This window comes from Mirounga angustirostris, unplaced genomic scaffold (assembly GCF_029215605.1).
Source record: "Mirounga angustirostris isolate CCGP_5_RB_7025 unplaced genomic scaffold, mMirAng1.0.hap1 SCAF_7, whole genome shotgun sequence".
Classification (NCBI taxonomy): Eukaryota; Metazoa; Chordata; class Mammalia; order Carnivora; family Phocidae; genus Mirounga; species Mirounga angustirostris.
The window spans coordinates 67,906,795-67,932,723 of NW_026991715.1; the positions used below are offsets into that span (position 1 = coordinate 67,906,795).

Sequence of the window (25,929 nt, forward strand, 5' to 3'; positions counted from 1 at the left end):
ACAACATTTTCATCAACCAATCAATACAAAACCTTGTTTTATGTGTGTTTATGTTTACAGACACCTTATTTAACATATACTGTTGATTCATTAAACATTTAATTCACAGCCAACAGCACTATAACCCAGGCCTAAACAAAGCTTACTTAATAACTGTAATCTTAAGTATAGTATTTTCCTGAGTTCTGTATTTCTAGCAAATTTTCTCCATAAGGCATATCATGGCCTTCTTGTGCTTAGGAACACTAGACATCCCTTCAGCACTATGTTTGGAGGCCATTTTAAACAGTAAAATCAAAAAAAGCTAAAATGTGAACATGATGCTAAATAGACCATGAAAAGCACACTCGTTTACAATATGAAAGGTGAAACGAGGCCTCAGCTGGGAACATGGGCATTGGGCCACTAAAATTTTTTGCCACTCTGGATACCTTTGAATGACCTTGAATGCATCCCAAGTATGAATTTGGGGGTTACAAATGAACTTCAGCAAGTACATAAATCACAAATACAGAGTGCATGAATGATGAGGATTGAGTGCATAACATTTAGAAGAACACTTAAGCAATAACTCACTTATAAAGACTAAAACTAGTCGTTTCGCTCTGAGAAATTACTAATTATTGCTAATAAGTGAAAGAATGCTTAGGATAGGAAAATTTAAGTTACTTTTAGAACACTATAATGACAAAATATTTTAAGATTCTTACATTTTCCAGGTTTTTCTTCTTAAATATACTCGAACTTGCTTAATCTCATTTTTGTGAACCCATTTTTCTAAAATGGATTGCACTTATAATTATACTTTTTATTGGGCAACTCAGGTCATCTACATCAGTAATAATTATTGGTCAAAGCTGGAACCTAAGGACGGTGGATGCTCTTAGGGCCACTTCTAGTCTGTTACTCATGTACCATCCATCCATCCATTCATTCATCACACTTATGGAGTTCCCTAGGGCCAAGTACTCTGCTAGGCAATCGAGATATAATCACATACAATAAAGCCAAAGTCCCTGCTTTCTTGATGCTTATATTCTAGTTGAGGCTGAATTTAACCAATTAAAAAATGACAAATTACAAATTGGATACTACACAAAAGAACCAAACAAATGGTGAAAATGAGAGAGACAAGCCTTAGGTTGTAGGCGAGGAAAACCCATCTGAGAGGACATTAACCTACCATACCCATGGAGGGGAAGAGCATTCCAGGCAGGGAAGAGCATGTCCAAAAGCACAAAGGCATGAAAGAACACAGAACACTACGGTAACCAAAAGGCCAAAGAGGCATTTGCACCATATGCAAAGAGAAACTTTTGAGGGAGGCTGAAGAGATAAAAAGTTAACAGGTCACGCAAAGTCTCCTGGGTCACAGGGAGTTTAGATTTTATGCTCAAAACAGGAGAGAGAAATAACTTGATTTGCCTTTTAAGATCTCTTTTCCTGCTTTGTGAATTAGAAGCAGGCAAGAAAAGCAGATGTATTTTGGACGTTGAGTCAACAGGTCTTGCTGATGGATTAAATGAAAGAAGTAGAAAAAAAATGAAGGGTATGTACCCTTCTGATTTGAAAAAGATAGTAGTACATTTTCTGAGATGGAGTAGAACAGGAAGAATCAAGAATTTAAACATGCTGAGTTTTTAAGTACCTATGAAATATCAAGTGAAAACATGAAGTGGACAATTGTATATTAGAATCTAGAGCTCAGAGATAACCTGGGGTCATTACACAATTGTGGTATTTATGGAATCAATAAGATCACCTAAGGAGAAAATAAAACATGGTAGAAGGCTAAACAGTTAATAAGGAAGTGAAAAGTAGGGGCACCTGGGTGGCTCAATGGATTAAGCGGCTGCCTTTGGCTCAGGTCATGATCCCAGGGTCCTGAGAGTGAGCCCCATGTCGGGTTCCCGGCTCAGTGGAGAGCCTGCTTCTCCCTCTCCCTCTGCCCACCCCCCATTTGTGCCCTCTCTATCCTCAAATAAATAAAATCTTAAAAAAAAAAAAAAAAGGAAGTGAAAAGTAGAGTTCATGAAGACAATTCATGTGACAAATGTTACTGCAACAGAACACAGGGAAATAGGCCAAAACTAAGAAATGGACATGGGAGGGGCTTTGTTTTTTAAGGCAGAAGGGAGGCAGGGCTGTGACTCTATTTATTGTTGCTGTTACTTTTCATAAGAGATCTTTAAAAAAAAAAGTATCTGTATGTGTGCGTGTGCTAACAGGAATAATCCAAAAGAAGTGAAGCAATTAATGACAAGGAAGAAAGAATTAGGTGAAAGAGAGAAAGAGATACAGAGCACAAATGCAGGAACTGAGCCCTGACAGACAGGACACCTCCTCCTCAGGCCAAAATTAGAATTTATAAACATTTTTTTAAAAAATAGAGATGGGTTGCACATGTAACTAGGGTTGTGGGTTTGGTGGTAAGAAAATGATTGCAGGGCTCTGGTTTCAAGAGCTGAGGCTGAGGCAGGCATGCCCAGTATTTGAGGAGAAAGGATTTGAGTTGAAAGCTGCCTGAGAAGTGGAGCAGACAAAGACTGCCAGGCAGCATGGAGCAGCTGAGGTCTGAAAGTTCAAAGTAAAACTTAGAAGGACAGTTGCACAGTTTTCCTTAATAGACAGTGCTTCATACATAGTTGGATTCCATACCATGTGGTTCCCATGTACTAGATACTTTAAGCTGTGGTCTCAGTTTTTAGCCTTTTCTTTTGCTACTAGTTGGTATGTCTATCTTAGCAAAACAACTTGCAATCTTCTTGTAACTGCTGAACCATGCCTTTATAATATGGACATGTAAAAGCTAATTAGCTTCAGATTCTATGCAGCAGTTAATAAGAATGGTTACAAAAATACAATTAGAGAAAAATGTTTTGTGTTAATGTTATAAAATTGCACATAGAATATCATCACAACCATGACAGGAACATATGAGAAGATTAAAAGGAAATACAACAAAATGTACACAGTGATTATCTTTAGCTGATGAGAATACAGTCCATTACCTCTTATTTTTCCTTCTTATCAATTTATTATCTTTTTCTATATCACAGGCATATATTATGTTTGAAATAGGGGAAAAAAACCTTTAAAATAAAAAGTATTAATAGGATCTCACTAAAAAACTGAACTTCTTACATTTAAGTTAAATGCATTAATCTCAGTGTATTTTATGACATTTATGTTGGCTATTCAGTGGCTTTTCTCACTTATGTTCAAATTGTCAGCAGTGTCTCAGATAATAAAGCCAACCTGGTATTCCACTTCACTAAATCACTGAAATAATTTTTTACTAATTGTCTTATATAAACCTCTTACATAAAATACCATCAGACTATAACTTTCCTTACTAAAGTTCAATAGCACTGAAAAAATAGGTATCAGAAAATATAGAATGTATTGACCTAAATTCTTCAAAAAAAAAATTAAACAGCAATGTTATTTAAAGCAAACCACCTTAAAATTTTCCAAAAGTATAAATTTCAGAAATTTAAAATGGAAATCTAAACATGAACAAATAGAGAAAAGTTTAGTACTGAAAAAAAGGTTTTAATACATAAATAATTATACAAAACTCTTATTTCAAAATACAGGTCACTATAGATACTTTCTTTTTTTTATTATTTTATTTTTATTTTTTACTTTTTTATTATATTCAGTTAGCCAGCATTAGTTTTTGATGTAGTGTTCAACGAACTATATACTTTCAGTCTTCATTCTAAATCTCAATAATTTTAACAAGTGAAAAAAAAAATGAGAGAAAACTAATACCACTTTAAACCTAGAAAACCTTTCAGCACAAGTAGCTAAGATATCATTACACATATACATTCTCTTGTTATTTACTGGAAATTTTAATAGAACAGCATGGCATTCTGGAACTGAAAGTTAAGGCAAGGAGAGCAAGGACTGAGGCATTCCGTAAGGGTGGTAGCTGACAGTTTAAACCTTTCCCTTGGGTCTTAGGTCCCACCTACTGTGCATTTGAATAGTAGGTTTCTCTCACCAAAGGGAACTTGCAGATACTTGCATCAGGCAACATGCAAAAGAGAACAGGCAAAAAGAATTACAGCAATTGAATATGAAGGTGTTGTTACACGCTCTTTACCCAATATAGGATGAGAGAAAATCAAAATAAATCCAACCAGAACATGTTTTCAATGAGAAACATATGGTAAGAAGAAACAGACCAAAGTTGAGAGCCTCGGGAAATAAAGGGGCAGAGAAGAGTGCAGAAAGTTTAAGCTAAACAATCAAGGAAATGGAAAGCAGGTCAGCAAGGAAGCTAGTATGAAAAAAAAAAAAGCAAAATCCTACGTCCTCATGCAAAACCCACTATTCAAATGTACAAAGAATGTAACCTATCACTTACCTCTCCATGAAAAGAGGGGCCAAGCAAACTTCAAAACAAAAAGGAACTTTAATTACAATAATAAGTAGAGAATAATTTGGCTACTATAAAGTGGTATGCTGGACATGATACAGAACACCTCTGTATGATCTGAGCAACTGTTAGAAGTATATGTTAGGGAAGGGGCGCCTGGGTGGCTCAGTCGTTAAGCATCTGCCTTTGGCTCAGGTCATGATCCCGGGGTCCTGGGATGGAGCCCCACATCGGGCTCCCTGCTCCGCAGGAAGCCTGCTTCTCCCTCTCCCACTCCCCCTGCTTGTGTTCCCTCTCACTGTGTCTCTGTCAAATAAATAAAATCTTAAAAAAAATAAAAAATTTTAAAAAAGAAGTGTATGTTAGGGAAAGCAGTTCATACTAAAGGTACAAAGAAACCAACTTCCCATGGTTTTTCCTCCCTTTGGGGAGAGAGGGAGGAATTGAGCAGTGAGAGCACTAGACTCTTCACAGTTGAGTTTTTCAAGGTTAGTAATACATGCTCACAGGTTACAGGTAGAAGAGATTTTGTTACCTAAGTTATTGTTAAAGCAGAATCCCTCAACAAAATCTGATAGTCACATAAAAAGGCATGTAAAAAAAGGAGAATAACATTTTTGAGAAGAAAAATATTTTTCTCTTAAAGAAAACTGGAAGAATGGAGTACAAAATATTTATAATTTAGTAATGTGGAATAAATTTAATTTCAATAGTGAGGTGAGAAGTATAATTTGAACAGATGATATTTCTTAAACTCTACTTCACACTTGGCACATTTTATGGTAATCAAAATCAATGCTGAGGTGCCTTTTCATTCAGAATAAAAGGTGGCTATGCAGTCATAGAAAAGCCAGAAGAATACAATAAGCAAAGACAAACATACACTAACTATATATAACCAGAACGATAGTTTATACAAGGCTAAGTACCACTAAGATAAAAGGTAGAAAAAAAAAATCTTAAATAAATTACTCTGTTAACTGCCAAAAGAAGTCACAGTAATTGTCACCACCACCAAATTCCAAACTCTGTTCAAGTATGCCAGTTCCAGGACAACATCTGGAGTTGATGAGCAGCCATACATTAAATAAATACTATACTGTGAACTGAACTTCAGGATAAGAAGCCTAGATCTGTTTCATTTTTCAGTACGTGAATATGAGTAAAGTTAAAACTTGTTTTCTCATCTGTAAACATATCACCTACAGCAGAGAAGGACCAGACACTCACCAATCTTGTTTTTACTTCCTAGGTACAATGAAAACTACATTCCCAGATTCCCCTGCACTTTGGCCTGAAGAGTCACAGGGCCCCAGCCTATGGAATGTGGGCAGAACTGATAGGTCTATTTCTAAGCTTGGCCCCTTGAATCACCTGAAGGATCCATAGCCTACTCCCTTTAGCTGCCAAGTGACACAGCATCTATAACACAAGATTCCAAGGCAGCAGGAGGAATACAAGAGCCAACAAGTCCAAAGAAGCGTAGACTCCCTAAGTCACCACTTCAAGGGCAGCTGAATCCTTAAAATATCATTTTGTGAAGAATCCACCTGGAGAGCTACCCAACCCCTTCCTGACTCTCCCATCTGACCCTGATTCCCACCTGGGGAACTGGCATGAGAAACTATGTTCAGACAGAGATTTCTGAGGCCTTAACATACCACAAACCCATTTCCTCTGCTACCTAGTTCAGTGTACGGATCCAAACAGGATAACAGAAATAAAAATTTTTATCAGTATTAAGTTTTATAATAGTGTAAAAGAAATTAATGGAATTAAACCAGGGTAACGAAAAAAAACTAGAGATATACAATACTAACAGCAATATATATTACTTAACAAGAGCTAGGAAACTAATTTATATTAAAAATCAACAGGCTGCTAATATAAAAGCAAAACTGTTGATTCCTTCAAGGTATGACTTCTTCAAGTAAATGGCAGGAGGCTTACTCATTATGTAAACATAAAAAAAAATCTGACGGCACTTTAAACCTTCCATTCCAAAAAGACAGAGATTGATGAGAGATATGGACATAAATTTATATGACACAAAAAGACAAGCCATACTGTTAAGAAAAATATATTTATTTACAATATGAAGATATGATACTGGTGGGACAAATATTAGGACGATAGATACAGAACCTAAAAACATGTCTCTTCTGTCATACTCATGATTAATCTATCATGGAATCTACACATCTATTCACTTGAATAGTTCTAATCAATAGTTCCATTCAATATAGTCACTACCAAGCCATGAGCCTCAACCCTTAAATTCCTTTAAAGATTTTATAGATGATAAAGAATGCCCGCAGATCTTTCTCTTTCTTAAACTCAAGAGCATCATAAGATTTAAAATGCAAACAGTCATTTCTGATCAAAATTTTTACATGAGCAATTTTGAAGGCATTTTACATTTTATCAATATTAAAACAGTATAATTTCATATCATAAAAGGATGATATAACAATAATTATGCCAAAAGGATAAAATCAATGATCTGATTCAATAGTTAGGCAACAACATTTAGCAATTTGACTTCATGACCTAACAATTTCAGGATTAATATTAAAGAAAGATAGATGATCTTAAAAACAAAACAATACAGGAGAAGAAATGAATTATAGCAGAAAAGTTAACTATTACTAGAAAATTCGGATTGCTATCCTTGGAACCTGATTTGGAATTAGAAACAGCATTAATTAACACTAAAGTTAATCTGTTTACAAAAGCAAATCAGGGTCACAAAAAATTAACTTCGTGTTTATTTTTACCTCCCCCTCAAATTAGTAGTATTTATGAAAGTCTTGTCAAAAAAGTAGAGATTTTAATTATAATACATAATTCTAATATTAACAAAGAGAAAAGAATTAGGTTTTCAATCTCTGAAGTTTAGCTTTTACTGGTGAATGTAAGTTTTATAGAAACAAATGGAAAGCAGATTATGTAAGAACATGGAAATTGCTTATACCCTTACTCTTCCAGAGTAAGAGATCTGGAAGTCTCCCTGGAGACTCATCATAGTCTATAAACACAGAATTCTCAGTAGAAAACAAGTTACCTTAACATATTTTTTATCTAATTTATTACTTCAGATTCCATTTATTTAGAATGAATGATAATTTCCCTACCTGATGTTTATCCTTTCATGATCTATGGAAAGGGGCTTTATAAGCAAAAAAGTAAACAAGACTACATAGGGCATAAGACTACAGTTAAAAACTAGTTGCAGATGACTAATTTTTTTCTCTTATAAATACTCTTGATAGAGGTTTTCAACTTCACTAAAACTTTAGTCATTATTTACTTTGCTAATAAAATATGTTTTTAGGGGTGCCTGGGTGGCTCAGTTGTTAAGCGGCTGCCTTCAGCTCAGATCACGATCCCAGGGTCCTGGGATGGAGCCCCACATTGGGCTCCCTGCTCAGCGGGAAGCCTGCTTCTCCCTCTCCCACTCCCCCCACTTGTGTTCCCTCTCTTGCCATCTCTCTGGGTCAAATAAATAAAATCTTTAAAAACAAAACAAAACATGTTTTTAAACAGCTGTTCTCTCATATTCCATACATGTATGCGTGTGCGTGTGTGTGTGTGTATCAGTGGTCAAAAATATTTTTAAGCAATCCAAATATTTTTCTATATTTAAACGATATGAAAAAAGTATGAAGCATAAAGAATATTAAACTTGAAAATAAATTCTAATGGAAATTTAGCTTTGTGGATAGAAGGGCCTTGAACTAATAATAAAGGCTTATTATTCATCTTGCAGTGTATAAAATCATTAGGAGGATAAGAGCTATCAATTGGTTTCTAAGTCCAAAAGGTCTAAACAAAAGAAAATGGACCTACAAATCAGTAAACAGAATTTGGTTATTTACTGGAGATGAATAATTAGAGTAAAACTACAGACATGGTATCAAATCTACAACTTACCTTTCATAATTGCACAGGATTTTGCCAAGTATTTCTATATGCAATTTTCCTGCATTTGTGTCATATCCCCTAAATTCAACTTCTTTACTTTCGATTTTATTATTTTATTGTAAAAATATGAGCAAGGAAACTTAGCTCCTTTGTGGAAGGATTAGGAATAGTAGTAAGCTTATAGTGTAGTAGACAAAATTAAAACCATACAAAGTAACTTTGCCCCCTCCTTGTCAAGTTAAAGTTTAAAATTCTTTGCAGTAAAACAAAGAACCCCTAATTCTCATAATAAACTCTCAACTGAGTCACCAATAATAGAACATATACTCTCATTTTTTCCAGCAACAGTGAAAATATTTAAACACTTCAATTTATAGTCTCATACCCTTGTTGACCAACCTTTTAAGAAGGTAACCACAGAAAAGTTATTTGGTATTTTCATTGGCCATGGACAAAAGGGGACAGGAAGGAGCGAGGAGTGAATTCTTGACCATGATCCAATTACCTTTATACTAAAAAAATAAACTACTAATATCTCAAGTAAGAAAAATAAGGAAGCTAGATTTTTCTCATAACTTTCTTTTTGTCATGTTTTTAAAAAATAGGAATTCATACTTAACTTCTGGGAAATCAATCAGCCTGAGATTTGAAAGTGCCAGACACAATCAGCCTATCTTTGCCTTACCTGCCATTACAGAGTAGCCATCGAGCAAGAGAATAGTGAGGTATAATCTTCTGCATGACACTGGCCATCACCATGGTAACGACCAGCTGTATACCTATCACACCCTGTATAAAACAAACAAGTTTAACAATGAATGAATTTAGATTTGAGGACACTGGTGGAAAACTTTCTATGCATTCTGAAAATTATACCTGAAAAAAATGAGTTTACTATTAAAATACATATTATTCTGGCATTTAAGCATCAAGACCACATGTTTAAACTTAAAACATTTGATCTCACAATCCTCTACAAATTACCCGAGGGTAACATACATTTTAATAAAAGTTAAATGAGTTAGCATGCACATTTAAAATCAATTCCCAAGAAACGTTCTCCATTATTTAAGGGTATCAAAATGAAGTGAAAAGTAGTGATCTTTTTCATCTTTCTCCAAACTTACTCTATCCAACACATTTAAAACATTAGTTTGGCAAGCTTTAAAACTATGCCCTACCTTTTACTTCTAAGTTGGTACTGATAATTAAATGATTAAGTGAATGATTAAAGAACTTTAACTATACTAAGTATGATGACAGAACTGGCCTGAAAGTCATTAGGAAAAAAAAAATTGGGGTGCCTGGGTGGCTCAGTCGTTAAGCATCTGCTTCGGCTCAGGTCATGATCCCGGGGTCCTGAGATAGAGCCCCGCATCGGGCTCCCTGCTCCGTGGGAAGCCTGCTTCTCCCTCTACCAGTCCCTCTGCTTGTGTTCCCTCTCTCACTGTGTCTCTCTCTGTCAAATAAATAAAATCTTTAAAAAAAAAAAAAAATTTAACTCATGATGTCATCACCAACTTCCAGTGGGTAGGCCTTCAACAATGTCCAAAAACCTCCTTAGTTTACTCTCATTATTCCCTCCCTGTTCTCTATGATAACTAATTCAAAACCTTCTCCCATCTCCTCACACCTCCAACCTCCCTCAAACTTCTAACTCTCCACTCAGTAGAGGACATCTTGTACTTCACAAAGAAAATATACAGCATCAGGGTGCCTGGGTGGCTCAATAAGCTAAGCATCTGACTCTTGATTTCAGCTCAAGTCATGATCTCAGGGTTGTGAGATCGAGCCCCACATGGGGCTCCCTGCTCAGCAGCGAGTCTGCCTGAGATTCTCTCTCCCCCTCTGGCCCTCCCCCCACTCTCAAATAAATCTTAAAAAAAAAAAAAAGAAAAGAAACACCATCAAATGAGAACTCTCACTTGCTACCAACAAGCTCACAATCATTTGTATCTGCACCCATCTTTTCCTGCACCCTCTAGAAATAACGGAACATCTTCTACACAAATCCCTGCATCTGTGCTTCAGAGTCCATCCTCTCTTGATTTTCAGGAACCTCAACCACTGAATAGTTTACTTACTATATTTTCTTTAATCTCTTCTGTATCTGAATCCTTCCTACCAGCTTTGTAGCATTTGTAAGTCTCTCATCTTTCTGAAATAAAACAGTAATTTTCCCTCATTCCATAGCCCTCCTCCTTCATATTCATAGCTACTTGACAAAAGACTTGTTTTCACTATTTCTGTGTTCTTATGTCCCCACACAGTTCCCATTTGACTTGTGCTTCAGCCCATTCCACTGAAACATCTACCATCAAGATCACTTCATCTTGCCAAATAACCTTTATCTTAAATCACAGCAATATCCCACAAGGTCTACCACATGCCTTGCTTTACTCATACCATGACGATCAATTCTTCATACTCCTCTTTGCTAGCTCTTCCCTCTATCCAAGCAGTCCAAAAATAAAGTTGAATTCCTACCTCAAACCTAACACACAAAAAAAGTACATAAAAAAATACAAAAGTGTTTAAAAAGTAGTAGTATAGAGTACAGGTTTAAGAGCATGGATTCTAGACCCATACTGCCTGGGAAAGAATCAGCCATCTACTAGTTGCATGACTTTTCACAGGTTATTTAAACATTTTTTTTTAAAGATTTTATTTATTTATTTGAGAGAGAGAGAATGAGAGACAGAGAGCATGAGAGGGAGGAGGGTCAGAGGGAGAAGCAGACTCCCTGCCAAGCAGGGAGCCCAATGCAGGACTCGATCCCGGGACTCCAGGATCATGACCTGAGCCGAAGGCAGTCGCTTAACCAACTGAGCCACCCAGGCGCCCCTATTTAAACATTTTGTCCCTCTATTACCTCTCCTATAAAATAAAGCTACTAATTCAACCTACCTAACTTGGTTAGGAATTATGCCTGATACAGAGTAAGTTCAATATGTATTAGTACTATTTGTTGTTATTGTCATTGTTATTACTACTATTGTAAGATAACTTTTTTAAGTTTTTACTTTAAGATAAGTTTTTAAATTTCAAGACAGAGAAGAAGTTTCAAAAAACGACGTCTCCTAAGTGATAAAAGACCAAAAAATAAGTAGAAAAAAATCAAATTTCATTGATTATAACAAACTGTTGAACTGACTGTTCATCACTGTAACAAATGTACTACTCTGGAGTGAACCGGTGATGCGGGGGGGGGGGCGGGGAGGAGGCAGTGGGGGGGAGGCGCGGGTTGAGCATGTACAAGGAAAGGGTATACAGGAACTTTCTTGTGCTTTCCATTAATTTTGTTGTGAACCTAAAGCTGCTCTAAAAAATAAACTTCATTAATTAAAAAAAATCAAATTTCTGTAATAGAGAATATAAATAATGTCAAATGACAAGCTGGGAAAAGGCATTTGTAACTCACATCATAAAGGGATAATTTCCTTATATTATAAATAGCGAGAGTTCTTATAAATCAACAACAGTAGTCTCCCCCACCCCCATTCTGCAGGAGATATGTTCCAAGATCCCCTGTGAATATCTAAAACCTTGGATAGTATCAAATCCTATATACACAATGTTTTTTATTTCCTTTGAGCTTTTTCTTTTTTAAAAAAATTTAAACTCAATTAATTAACATATAATGTATTATTGGTTTCAGAGGTAGAGGTCAGTGATTCACCAGTCTTAAGTAACACCCAGTGCTCATCACATCACATGCCCTCCTTAAAGTCCATCACCCAGTTTCCCCATCCCCCCACCTCCCTCCCCTCCAGCAACCCTCAGTTTGTTTCCTATGGTTAAGAGTCTATTATGGTTTGTCTCCCTCTCTGATTTCATCTTGTTTTATTTTTCCCTCTCTTCCCCTATGATCCTCTGTTTTGGTTCTTAAATTCCACAATGAGTGAGATCATATGATAACTGTCTTTCTCTGATTGACTTATTTTGCTTAGCATAATACCCTCTAGTTCCATCCAGTTGCAAATGGTAAGATTTCATTTTTTTGATGGTTGAGTAGTATTCCACTGTATATGCTATGGGTTCTTTCCATCGTTTGGCTATTGTGGACATTGCTGCTATAAACACTGGGGTGCAGGTGCCTCTTCAGATCACTACATTTGTATCTTTGGGGTAAATACCTCGTAGTGCAAATGCTGGGTTGTAGGGTAGCTCTATTTTTTAACTTTTTCAGGAACCTCCTTACTGTTTTCCAGAGTGGCTACACTAGCTTGCATTCCCACCAACAGTGTAAGAGGATTCCCCTTTCTCCACATCCTCGCCAACATCTGTTGTTTCCTGACTTGTAAATTTTAGCTATTATGACTGGTGTGAGGTGGTATCTCATTGTGGTTTTGATTTGAATTTCCCTGATGCCGAGTGATTAAGCATTTTCTCATACACAATGTTTTTTTTTCTATACATACATACCTACAACAAAGTTTAATTTATAAATTAGGCTCAGTAAGAGACTAACAATTGTTAATAACAAAACAGAAGAATTAAAACAACATACCATAATAAAAGTTAAATCCATGTGTTCTCTCTCTCAGAAGTTATCTTACTATACTATCCTCATCCTTCTTGTGATGATGTGAAATGATAAAATGCCTACGTGATTAGATGAAGTAAGATGAATGTCATAGGCACTGTGACATAGTATTAGGTTACTATCGACCTTCTGATGGTATGTCAGAAGGAGAATCATCTGCTTCCAGACCACGGTTGACCATAGGTAACTGAAACCATGGAAGTGAAACCACAGATAGTGGGGAGGGAGGAGGGTAACTACTGTACTAAAAGACCAAATGCCTAATTTAAAAATGAGCAAAAAATATGAACAGACAGTTCTTCAAAAAAAGAAAGTAAAAAATGGCTCTTAAACAGGACTGCTTTTAAAATGCTTTTGAAACCTGTCTCAACCCTGGTTTTACTGTGGATATTTTACTGCCTTATATTCTACCAGTTGGGTTAAAGTTCAGACCACTTTTGTATTCACCTAACATCAAAGGTTACATTTTTACCTTTCTACTTCCACATTTCCTATCACTTGAATTTACTATCCTATTTTCTGTGTAGTTTGTGATAGAAGTTCTGCAATCTCCATACAATGAATACCATTACAAAGAACTCTTTCAGGCAGAACAAGACCAAGAAATATATTAACAAGTATGTCAGAAGGTTGGCTTATTTGAGATTATAGACTTAAAAGCAGAAGATAAGTTTTTAGTCAGGGAAAGTTTTGTGGACAAAGTGAATCTCAATCTAGTCTTTAAGGCAGTAAGTAATAGTATCACAGAATCTTCAAGTCATCTAGTACAATCTCTCACAAACATATACACCAATTTATTAGAGTCTAAGCTCCTTAATACCAGAAATCATATCTTAGTCATATCTAATAAATGTTACAGGTATTAAATGGCATTTCAGAAAGACCGATACAGAAAATATATATGATGGAATGTGATGAACTGGGGAAGAGAGATATTTTGCTCAACTCTCTCCTCTTACTCCAAATCCCTGAGCCTATCACTGGTAGACACAGTACTGAAGATGTTAATCACGTGAAAGTAAAAAACAAAAATCAGCAAACTGGATTAAAATTAGGACTATCAACTAGGTTTCTGCAATGACCCATAAGAGAAATAATGACACTTTAAATTACAGTGGTATTGGGCGCCTGGGTGGCTCAGTCGGTTAAGCATCTGCCTTCAGCTCAGGTCATGATCCCAACGTCCTGGGATTGAGCCCCAGCAGGGAGCCTGCTTCTCCCTCTCCCTCTTCCTGCCGCTCCCCCTGCTTGTGCTCGCACTCTCTCTCTCAAGTAACAAAATCTTTTTTAAAAAATAATAAAATAAATTACAGTGGTATCTTTGGTACTCAGAAGAGAAAAGCATTCAGAGGCTTATCAAATATGGAGGCAAAGGAGGAATTAATGACAACAACCCCAAAAAAGGCAAACACCAATCTCAATGTAGTAGTTAATGTTTGACTAAAAAACTGTTCAAAGCAAAAATGTAACCTCATACCATTCCTTTATTATGCCACTTCCACCTTTTTAAACAAAGTTAGAAACATTTTCTCAAAGCCTCATCTATATACTGTGCTAAACACATTATTATATGTCTTCTTCCGACTTTCTAATAGAAGACAATAAATCTTTTCTAGAATGTATCTAATCTTTTAGAGAGGTAAAATTATGTGGAAACTATTTCACCAAAGTTATCCCTTTTCGTATATACTGACCATAGATTTTCAAAATGGCAATCATTTTACAGAATTATATATTATCAATTTAATAGACTACGAATACTAAATTTAGACCAACTTTTGAGACATTACTATGAAATTGGCAATTACAGTGTACATTCCAGGGATTAACATATTAAAATATAAAAAGTATTCATTAACTAAGAGACACAACAATTTGAAATTTAAAAACAAACCATTCTAACAACCTGTCTTCACTGCCCAACTTAGAACCTACGAATGCCTGTTTATACAAAAGCAGAAATTTTGAATTGTCTAACTTAAAAATAAAATTTCCTGAATATTTCTTTTTTTTTAATTTTTAAGGATTTTATTTATTTATTTGACAGAGAGAGAGGGAGCGCACGCACAAGCAGGGGGAGTGGCAGCAGAGGGAGAGGGAGAAGCAGGCTCCCCACGGAGCAGGGAGCCTGGTACGGGGCTCGATCCCAGGACCCTGGGATCATGACCTGAGCCAAAGACAGCCACTTAATCGACTGAGTCAGCCCCAAATATTTTTCATTTTTAATTAAAGAGAATGATTAAATAAATTTGACCATAAACAACCATATATTTCACAACAGGAAACTGTTAAACTGTGCAGAGATGTAGCGAGGCTACAAAGTCCATCATGGCTGAAGACTCAAACATAACCATATGGATCATTGACTCAAGCAGCCTTAATGCTTTTATTAATGTATCAAAACAATAACTTGACCAAAGAGATGGTTTCTGTCTAGATTCATTGCCCCTAGGCCCTGATTCTCTTGATAACTATAACTGAGAAAAGTCATTTATGAAATAGCTCATAAGCACCCAAGAAGGGTGAAACACTAGGGCAACTTCGGTTTCAACCTTTCCATATCTATTAACCTGAGGCCATGAAGAGCAAGATAAAGTTATTTGCCTTTAAGTCTCTAGAAGAATAATCATTTCAGTTTTTGTCAGTAATCATTTCTGGGTAGGTTAAAAAAGTTCTTATCAAGGAAGATTAAACAATCCTCCAAGAAATAAAATATATCAGATATCAACATTTTATCTTACTTGTCAATATTGAAAATAAAACTACCAAAACTTAAATATAAGTGCTACAATTTTAAAATTCAAACTTGGAATACCTTGTCAGACTCAGTGGAGTTGACATTTTGTTTTGTTTCATTAAACTAGCTCTCCTGCTGACAGACTGAAACAAAGTACACACTGTTTACCATTAGGAGGCATATTTGCATATATACTTGGGACTCAGACCAGCCCAAATGATTTCAAGTATAATCTCCCTGAATAAGTTAGAAAGGAGAAAAAGGAAAGAGGATATTACCTGTACAGGCTGCTTTTAGACAACAGGCTTGAGCAATGGAAAAGAGTCCAGAGAGACCACCAACCTGAATGAGAACAGGCTCATTAAGCACCCACCTCAAAACAACTGCAAGCCCTAACTGACCAATTACAACCAAGCACAGTTCCTAAGACTCCCAAAAAGGGGGAAAATTCCGTATGTCCTCATACTTCCTTACTTTGCCCTAAAAATGCTGCCCCTCACAACAGCCTAGTCGCAGTCTCCGCTCTGCTGTCTCGCCCACTGGTGAATTCTTTTACGGTCTGTGCTGCCGGCCCCCATCCAATCTGGACACCGGACCATCCGATCAGAGCACCCCATTACCTAATGACTTTCCTATTTTTTGTCTCTTGACTGTTTACATTTTAGGGATAGCTAAACGTGTTGAGATAGACTTCTTAACGACGCTCAAATAATTTAAAGGTCTAAGTTTTATTTCAACCTAGATTTACATAAAACTTAGAATTCACACTTTGAGCACTTAAACCATCTCTGAACAATTTACAACAAAGATCAAAGTTATAGATTTATCCAAAACTCAGACCCTTAATTTCCAACCTAATGTTTTTTCCACTAAATCAATTCAGTGCATTCGATTAACATTTGATGAGCAACGAAGTACACGTGCTAATCATTGGATCACTCAAACGCAATATGGAGAAATAACACAGTCCCTGCCACCAATGAGCAGCCAGGGAACTAGGAGAGTAAATGGGACCATTATGATACAAAGTGATGAGAGGATAGGCAGAAGATTCTGAGAACACAGCAAAATGAGAGAGAGAGAGAGAGAGAGAGAGAGAGAGAGAGAGAGAGAGAAAATTAAGAGGAAAAAGCTGTGAAAGGACATTCTGGAAAAAGGTAAAGCCTAAGTCAAGACCCAATGAACTCAGTCTGGTGAGCCATCAAAACGAAAGGGGTTTAGAATATAATCTGAAGGCTACAGGAAACCCATGGATAGTAGTATCAAATCAGTATTTAAGAAAAATCGCTCTGAATAGCATGTAAAGAATGGATGAGGGCTAACCCAGCAGCATCAAGACAGTTAAGCTCAGGCATGAGAGGAAGCTCTCATGTACTGCTACTACGTTTAGCATAGCTGGTGTCTTTTACTTTGGTGCTAAGAACTATATATCATGTGACAAATGAGTTAGGGTCTCACTCAAACTGCTAAAATCATGTAAGTCCAACTCATGTCACTATAGAAATTATTTATATCTATATATAGTAAAAGCAAACAAAAATTTAAGTTACAAGTACAGGCTGTCTGCCTAACATATATCCAATGTCTTGCTGGCTGTTATCAAGAACTTGGCAAAGTAATTTTGAGTTTCACTGACTATTATATCCCAAATACTTAGCGCAGTGACATTTAGAATAGGTCAAGGCACGTAATAGGGCATTTGATATTTGCTGAACGACTGAATGAAAGGCATCACTACAAAAGAATCAGTCTTAACAGAACTTAAAATCCAAGATTATCATACTAGGTAACAACAAATATATTAAGGCAATATTGCAGCATAAAATTGCATAGTACTATGAACAAAACTTATAAAAATTGAAAAAACTGAATATGAAAGTTTCGAGTAGATGAAACCTAACATGAAAACTGAAATCAGAGGTGAAGAATAAAAGGGAATTCCAGGCTAAATGACAAATAGGAACATAGAGTAACCATGGGATAGCGAAAATCCTAGCTCAACCAAAACAAACTTTGGTATCATATGGCAAAGAACTGTGAGAAATAAGATGAAAACAAAATTTTACATTGTTGAGTCTTTATAACCAAGAGGACAAATTTAGCTGAGGTGTTTAAAAAGATCACCTTGGAACACTTTTAAGCAGAGGTATGAGGAAGAAATACTGCAAGTAACATATATGAAAAATGAGACATAGCAATATATTAATCAATGAAAGAGAAAACCTAAGACTAAGGTAGAAGCAGTTGAAACTGGGGGAAAAAAAGATAAAAGTATGTAAGAAGGAAACCAATTAGATTAACTTTGAGTGTGACTGAACATGAAAGAAAATGGTAGAATAAAAATGAGGAATATTTCAAAGATTATTTCAGGATGTTTTAGTCAGGGTGACTGGTAGAATCCTACAGCCACTGGGCAGGAAAACTGTAGACTGAAGGAAACTCAAGAAGTGGACTAACAAGCCTTAGGTAGGTCTCCCAAGGACAGCAACTTGGCTACATCCTCAGCTTTTCAGAACACAAAAAATACATGCTTTGCTGGTACAATCAATCTATATGAAACTGACAATAATCAAGTTGTAACAATTTTATCAACTAATTTACAATGAAACAAACTATCAAGTGGATCAAATGGTCAAGTTCATTAAGTGTTCCACTGGATTACTGTCTTAATGATCCTTTGGAGGTCAAATTTTAAGTAGGCTGCTTGGTGAGTCGTAAATAAATAAAAATAAATTATTTTTTAGGATTTTATTTACTTTGAGAGTGAGCCCATAATAACTAGCAGAGGAAGGGGCATGGGGGAGGCACAGCAGGGAGGGAGAGAGAGAATCCCAAGCAGACTCTGTGCTGAGCACAAAGCCCCAGGATCGATCCCCATGACCCCAAGATCATGACGTGAGCCGAAATCAAAAGTCGAAATCAGAAGTCGGACACTCAACCAACTGAGCTACCCAGGCTCCTCAAGGGAGGTAGTGATTTAGATCAAAGGGTAGCACTGAGGGATAGCTCCTTCAGGCAGTGCTAAAGTTAAAAAAAAAAAAAAAAAGGAAAGAAGAAGAAATATACAGAATAGCTAAAGTGTGAAATACTCTCAACCCTAAATAGTTCTAGATAAATACATTCAATTCTGGCTATTGAAACTTCTAGATTTTCAACCGATAAAACTGCATTCCAATTGACACACTCTTTCCTTAGATAAAAACTTATCTAAAGGGCGCCTGGGTGGCTCAGATGGTTAAGCGTCTGCCTTCGGCTCAGGTCATGATCCCAGGGTCCTGGGATCGAGTCTCACATCGGGCTCCCTGCTCCTTGGGAGCCTGCTTCTCCCTCTGCCTCTCTCTCTCTCTCTCTCTGTCTCTCATGAGTAAATAAATAAAAAATCTTAAAAAAAAAAAAACTTATCTAAAAATTATTCTATCTTTTGATATGTAAATACCACTGCTTTAGCTACAATCTAATCTGCCTTAGGTTTTAGACAAATCTAAGTTCAAGGTGAGGAAACAACTCGTAACTTTTATCATGTAATTTTATCAAACTTTTAAGTGTTAACCACCCCTAACTGCCACCTACAAATTATATGTGATAAGTGCTATGGTAGAGGTCAATGCGGTGTTATGGGAGCACTCCAAGAAAGGCAGTGATTAAATTTAAACGGGAGAACTGGGAAAGACTAGTTCACAGAGGTGACATCTGAACTAGTCTTACAAGGTTAAAAAAGTATCCCACTCTCACAGAAGAGTAAAAAAAAGTTCAGACAGATAACCCACCCATACAAAGAGAGTAAATGGCATGATCCAAAATAATGAGCAATTCCACATGCTGTAGACTTTGATATGGATTGCACACAATGGACTTTTCTGCAGGTACTTAGAAATAAGTCCAAGATCTTAAGACTGGAATGAAACAAATCAAATATATTTGGGGAAGGTAACTGCCACTATGGTGGAAAATTAAAGTGAAAAGTTAAAAGTAACTGGAAGCAAAGAGGTAAATTAGAAGTCCTCTGAAACAGTCCAACCAACACCATAAGAGCCTAAACTAAAACAGCTTCAAAAACAAGAGCAAAACCAGGGGTGCCTGGCTGGCTCAGTCAGTGGAGTGTGCAACTCCTACACACACATTGTTGTGAGTTTAAGCCCCACATTATGCATTGAGCTTACTTAAAAAAAAAACCAAAACCAAAAAATTAAGAGTTTTAGAGAAAAAAGGGAATTAGGCGTACCATTAGTAATTATCTCTGCAAAGACAGTATCATCCACTGATAAGGATAAAACTTAAGTGATTATGTAGAGATAAAATGAAAATAATGAACACAATTATTCTTTGGAGAAAATAAGCAATAAGAGGAAAAGCTGATGGATACTAGAATGACGGACATACAAAAATATATTAAAAAATATATCTTCGTAATGGGGAAAATATACATGCTTAAGGCAAAAGGGAAGGAACCAATGTTGGGGGGGTGCTGAATATTCTAGAAAGAAGTTTGTGGGAATTTAATCACTTAAGAATCAGAAATAGATGAGACTAAAGGTGTAAGCTGAAAAAACTTTGAGACCTTGTCCTACTGAAGAGAAGCACAAATAGGTATAGAGATGTATTAAATTTAAAAACCGAGTGGATCAAGTTTGAGAGACCTTGAAGAATAACCACATCAAGGTCAGGATCTTGGCAATGTGACTGAGAAGAGGTCTAGAAACTCAGGAAGAAAGGTCTGATAAACTTATACATGTGGATGACTGACAGACCCAAGCTGGTTTTTTAAAAAATGATTACTTCCAGGAGGGTCTTTAATAGGATTGAGGGCTGTCTAGATTTAATTGAGATGGGAAATCCTTCCATATAATGCCAAAGCAGGTAAAAGCAGCATAAAACAATCATGAACAGGCAAGGAAAATCTTGCCCATAGACCATTTCTAGAATCTTAGGGTTCATTATGTGGTCTACCCTGGCCTTTATCTGGTTTTATAATATAGCTCCAGCCCTTACAGACAGTAAACAGGTCTGAAAATAAGAAAAGGAAAACTTTGCTAAATAAATAAAATGAAAATAACAAAAGGTTTTGAGAGAACACAAGCTAAAGATCACCTATTGATTTAATATAAATTTATTAACTGAATTATATGAATCAGATATTTGACTGTTTTGACCTACAAAAAACAGCAATTTCATATACTTCGAAATAATACTACCAAAAGAAGTATATAAATGAGAAGGTAAAATAAGAGAAAGAAAACTGTAAAACACAATTATCAACAGCTCTGATTTGAATTCAAGCACACAGGTTTTCAAATTTAATTGCTTACAGAATTTGTTTGGTGTGCCAGCGTCACGTTCACAGCACAAAATGTTTTTAATTCTTTAAAGTAAAAAATATGAGCAGAAATTTTTGCCATTTGCCAACTCAGAATAAGAAATTTAATGTACTTTAAGGTCAAAAATCAAAAACCCTCAATAAAATGCCTTGGTACATCCTAAATATCTTAATTAGACAAACATGGTAGGAGAATGCATCAATTTGACCTAACTATATTCAAAAACAACTGCTCCAGATTTCCTGCTTAAGATGATGATATAAACCATTCCTTGGAATTTGAATAAATATAGAAATAAACTTAAGACATTTTCTTTGATATAAATTGATAAGGCAAAGTGGAAGACCAACAACAAACAGGACAAGAATACTTTTTCACAAGAATAGAGGGCATTTTAATGAAATATAACTCATTAACTATTTCAACTATTAGTGCTGAAATTAACAGTTGTTTATTTTAAAAGATAATTTTCCAGTTACAGTAGGTTGAGTGAATTATGCAGTATCTCATATAAAGCAATACCAGGCAGTAATTAAAATACTGATGAAGAATGAACTATTTTTAAAGACGTTAACAAGCCACTTCACCTCTTTCTACATGTGCATGTTTCATTATAGTACTGGTAAGTAACAAATAAAAGGTTCAATGGAAGAAGGCATCCCTAAATCTGGTATTTTTCCTTAACTGTATTTTTTGACATTACAGAAAATATCCCTACAGATCTATATCCAAAACTCTTAGTCAAAACTAATAAATTTATATTTGACATTTATAAATCATCCACTTCAGACCAATTCCTACCTACTCTTCAACATTCACTTCACTTATAAAATCTTCCTTGTTAAAAAACATATGCACAACTCCAAAGCTGCCTTTATCATGCTCAACCGTGACCAACAATTTGAGAAAATTGTATTCATCTCATTTCTACAGCCCTAAACCCACTCCCCAGAGAGTACCTAACATGGCAGGCTTTCAAGATATGTTGAATATTACCTTTTAGATGAAATAAAAGGATAAAGCATAAATTTGCCCACTGTCCTTCACTGTAAAGTTCCTAATATGTGCTAAGCACTGAACTTCAACATAAAGAAAAGTATTCACTTTAAGATCAACAGACAACATACTATACCTCAGAGAAAGATATTTACCTATTTCTTCAAGATAATCCTCTCAATTTAACACAATAGGTACGTGTTAGAAATTCTTTTAAACAAACTAAAAATTACAACTTTGTTAAGTACACTAATAAAGATTCATCAAACAAATTTAAAATAAAAATTTCAACTTAACTCTAAATTTTAAGCCATATACAAAAGCCAAGAAAATTTAATGTGCACTCCTAATGGTAACTATTAGAAAGATGCACTTATTGTAAATATTTTAATGTACTGAATAATTAAACATACTAGAATCAAAGTAGTTCTCTGTCACTAATAGCAGTTAGACAAGCCCTCTCTGGGACTCATTCCTTATTTACAAAATGACAAGAGTTGGCAAATGATCTCCAAAATCTTCAAAGATTTTATTGTTGATGACTGCAATATTTTAATTAAATACACAATGGATTGTTGGCATTCGCATATTTACCATTTCTAAACCACCTTCAAAGCCTGTGAGGTGTAGTTACTGCTGATAGGACTATCTTCTTCATAAGGATTAAATGAGCTAACATTTATAGAAGTGAAAGTAAATCAGAGCTCCAAATTGATGTGAAAGAGTAAACCTAGCCCACTGCCCAGCATTCTCCCCTCAACAGTGGTGTGCAGGAATTTCTCTCAGAGATCTGTGAATACCAGTAGTCGTACAGTTTTAATTTGTTTTGTTTTTTAAGTTTATCTCAGATATTTAGCCAATTCTCTCTTATTAAATGATTCATTTTATGATCTGCCATTTTCTTTTATCAAGAGAACTATGAAGACCTTAAATACTTCTGGTACAATTGAGAAGCTCTCTATCAAAACCAAGAATAAGCACTCAATAAATATTAGTTAAAATCAAGTTAGAAAATAGTGTCTTAAAGAACTAACGTTTCAGTTATAGTTATGATTTAACATTATAATGAATGTTACCCAAGTTCTCTTGTCTGTCCCTCCTGATTAGAAAACACATTTAGGGGGCGCCTGGGTGGCTCAGTCGTTAAGCGCCTGCCTTCGGCTCAGGTCATGATCCCAGCGTCGTGGGATAGGGCCCCGCGTCGGGCTCCCTGCTCCTCAGGAAGCCTGCTTCTCCCTTTCCCACTCTCCCTGCTTGTGTTCCTGCTCTCTCTCTCTCTCTCTCTCTGTCAAATAAATAAATAAAATCTTAAAAAAAAAAAAAAAAAGAAAACACATTCAGTTTGCAACTAATTCTAATTCTAGTTAGCATTTGACCTACCCAACCAACTAAGCTGTCTAGTAATAAATGATACAGTGAGGCTTCTTTGTCCTAATGTTAATTAGTCTAATAGGGGAAGGGAGGGGAGAGACAGTAAGCATGAATTTAAACATAATTTAACTATTAATAAAAGCAGAACTTTTCAGGAAAAAAGTCATGGCTTCTCTTTTGAGAAAGACTGTATTCAGAAACAAATGATTCTAGTCATAAACACTCATACTTGAATACATAAGAAACATTTTTAGTCAATCATTTATACTGATCATAAAAATGACCAAAATCTTCTGAAATGATAAAAATATTTAATAAACATTCAACTTAGTGGAATTCTGATGGAGCAAAATCCTCCAATGTGACATTTTCTCTTTAGGAAAAAAAGGCAGGAAAGTGGCATTGCTTTTCTAAGTAGATCATTGTATTTGGGCAAACAGTGGCAATCAAAAGTTAAAAGATAACAAAAATCAGCTAAGCCCTACATAAAGGGCAGACATAGATAACTACATAAAAAAATAAGCAATCAGATTAGTATTTCAAAAGCCTTCTACTACTTATCACAGAGATAAAAAGTATTACGTTTATTTTAAAAAGTAAAGCAGCCATAGCCTTGATAGGCTTATAATGCCTTGTGACATCAACTGATGGCAGTCTATAATCATATATTTATAATACAGGGCACAACTTATTGAAGTTCCTTCTTCATAAGTAATTTCTGGTGGAGAAAAGTCTCCCTTTTCTCTCCAATGTCGCTTAGTATTTTCCATCTGACCTTTTCTTCACAACCCAAACCTCTCTACTTCAAAGAATTTATTGCAAAGACTCATCAATATCATCTAGAACTTCTACTTTTTTCCCTAAAAGATCTTTATGATAAATAGTTTATGGTCAGCGGGAAGTAACATAGGAAGGTACTTTTAAAACTCTCCTAGCAGTAAAAACCTTTATCATGTGTGCGAACATATGGGAGGGAAAGCAAGGTAGCCTACAATACGAATATGTTCTTTTTTGCAACTCAGGGAAAATACTAAGTTCTAGTTGCGGGGCGCCTGAGTGGCTCAGTCGTTAAGCTTCTGCCTTCGGCTCAAGTCATGATCCCAGGGTCCTGGGATCGAGCCCCACATCGGGCTCCCTGCTCCGCGGGAAGCCTGCTTCTCCCTCTTTCACTCCCCCTGCTTGTGTTCCCTCTCTCGCTGTCTCTCTCTCTCTGTCAAATAAATAAATAAAATCTTAAAAAAAAAAATAAAAAAAATAAAAAATACTAAGTTCTAGTTGCAAACAGGTAGTCCAAGCGAAAAGAAAAGGAGCAAGCCAATCCTTAGAGCCCTCAGAAAAAGAAATGGGCTAACTGTGAGACAGGCCTGCAACAAGTGTGACATACTAAATACTTAAAACGATATGAAATTTCAATTCATCACCAGTTCTCTAATTACTCCTCACCTGATCAGTGTTACTAGAAGTTCATCCCCAAGTGCAATGGAAACTAATAGTGCATGAGAGGGAGTGCCTTAACTGGATGCAGTTAAGGTGGAGGGAGTATGAAGGACTGAATCCTTACGACTGCAGCAGTGTCAGATGTGTTTGGCACCTGAGTCAGGCTAAATGGTCAGTGCTATGCAGGTCAGTAACAATTTCTCTAATACTATATAGGATGTACTATTAGTTATTAACTAGGTTGGGACAGATTTTCTAGAAATAAAAGAACACAATATCTCTATAGGAAAATGTTTTAGAAATTAATCCTCTCATAAGTTAAAACCTATCAAATATAAACAATAAGACTGGCACAACAGTACAATGGCCAAACCACCTGGGTTAAAGTCAAATTCCACCACCACTAGCTGTATGATTTTGGAAGAGTTACTCCAATCTTGCTATGCCTCCATTTCTAAACCTGTAGAATAGAGGTTTAAAAAAAAAGTAGGTAAAAAGTGGAGGTTAAAAAAAAAATCCAAGATTAAATACTTCATGAAGATTTAAATAAGTTAATTTAAGTAGAGTAGGTAAATACTAACACCTAAATAAATGTCACTATTACTGTTATTGAGGAAAAGTAAAATTCAATTTCTTATCCACCTAACAAACTTCTACTTACCCTTAAAAGACTTAATCCTTTAATCCTTTGTGAAACTCTTAACTCCAAACTGAATATACCCTCCTTTGTCCCTTAATGTACATTCAACTAAATGTATATCAACAATATTCAGTTTCACATATTCAGAATCACAGAACCTTGAGTAACACCACAGAGGTCATCTAGTTCTAGTTCAAGCACACTTTCCATGCCATGTATTTATTGTACTTTCTCCAGTCATTTTTAAAAATACATATGTATGGGAGCGCCTGGGTGGCTCAGTCAGTTAAGTGCCTGCCTTTGGCTCGGGTTGCAATTCCAGGGTCCTGAGATCGAGCCCCGCATCATACTCCCTGCTCGGTGCAGAGTTCGCTTCTCCCTCTCCCTCTAACCCTCACCCCTGCTTGTGCTCTCATGCACTCTCTCGCTCTGTCAAATGCATAAAGTAAAAAATCTTAAAAAAAATACATGTGCATGAGCAGATTGGTTTTTCATACTCCCTAAAGATTTTTTAAAAATAAAACTTTATAATCAGACATTAAGATCCTGAGTCTCAATATCAAAGTATCAAAA

General features: G+C 35.8%; 1 protein-coding gene across 20 annotated transcripts in view; it reads right to left on the reverse strand.

Moving 5' to 3' along the window:
- TMEM161B (transmembrane protein 161B) overlaps window positions 1-25,929 on the reverse strand; it is a 143,110-nt gene that overhangs the window by 111,255 nt on the left and 5,926 nt on the right. For 17 of the 20 annotated variants that reach the window (XR_010413126.1, XR_010413125.1, XR_010413124.1 and 14 more), the window contains exon 2: window positions 9,000-9,103. The exons of 2 other annotated variants lie outside the window; for them this stretch is intronic. Coding sequence is in view for 13 of the 18 variants with exons in the window: in XM_064596349.1 (XP_064452419.1) it covers window positions 9,000-9,103 (104 nt within the window). In the remaining 5 variants the exon portion in view is untranslated. Of the gene's footprint in view, window positions 1-8,999; window positions 9,104-15,875; window positions 15,940-25,929 lie in introns of all 20 variants that reach the window. One more of the 20 variants, XM_064596344.1, reaches the window with a different exon arrangement.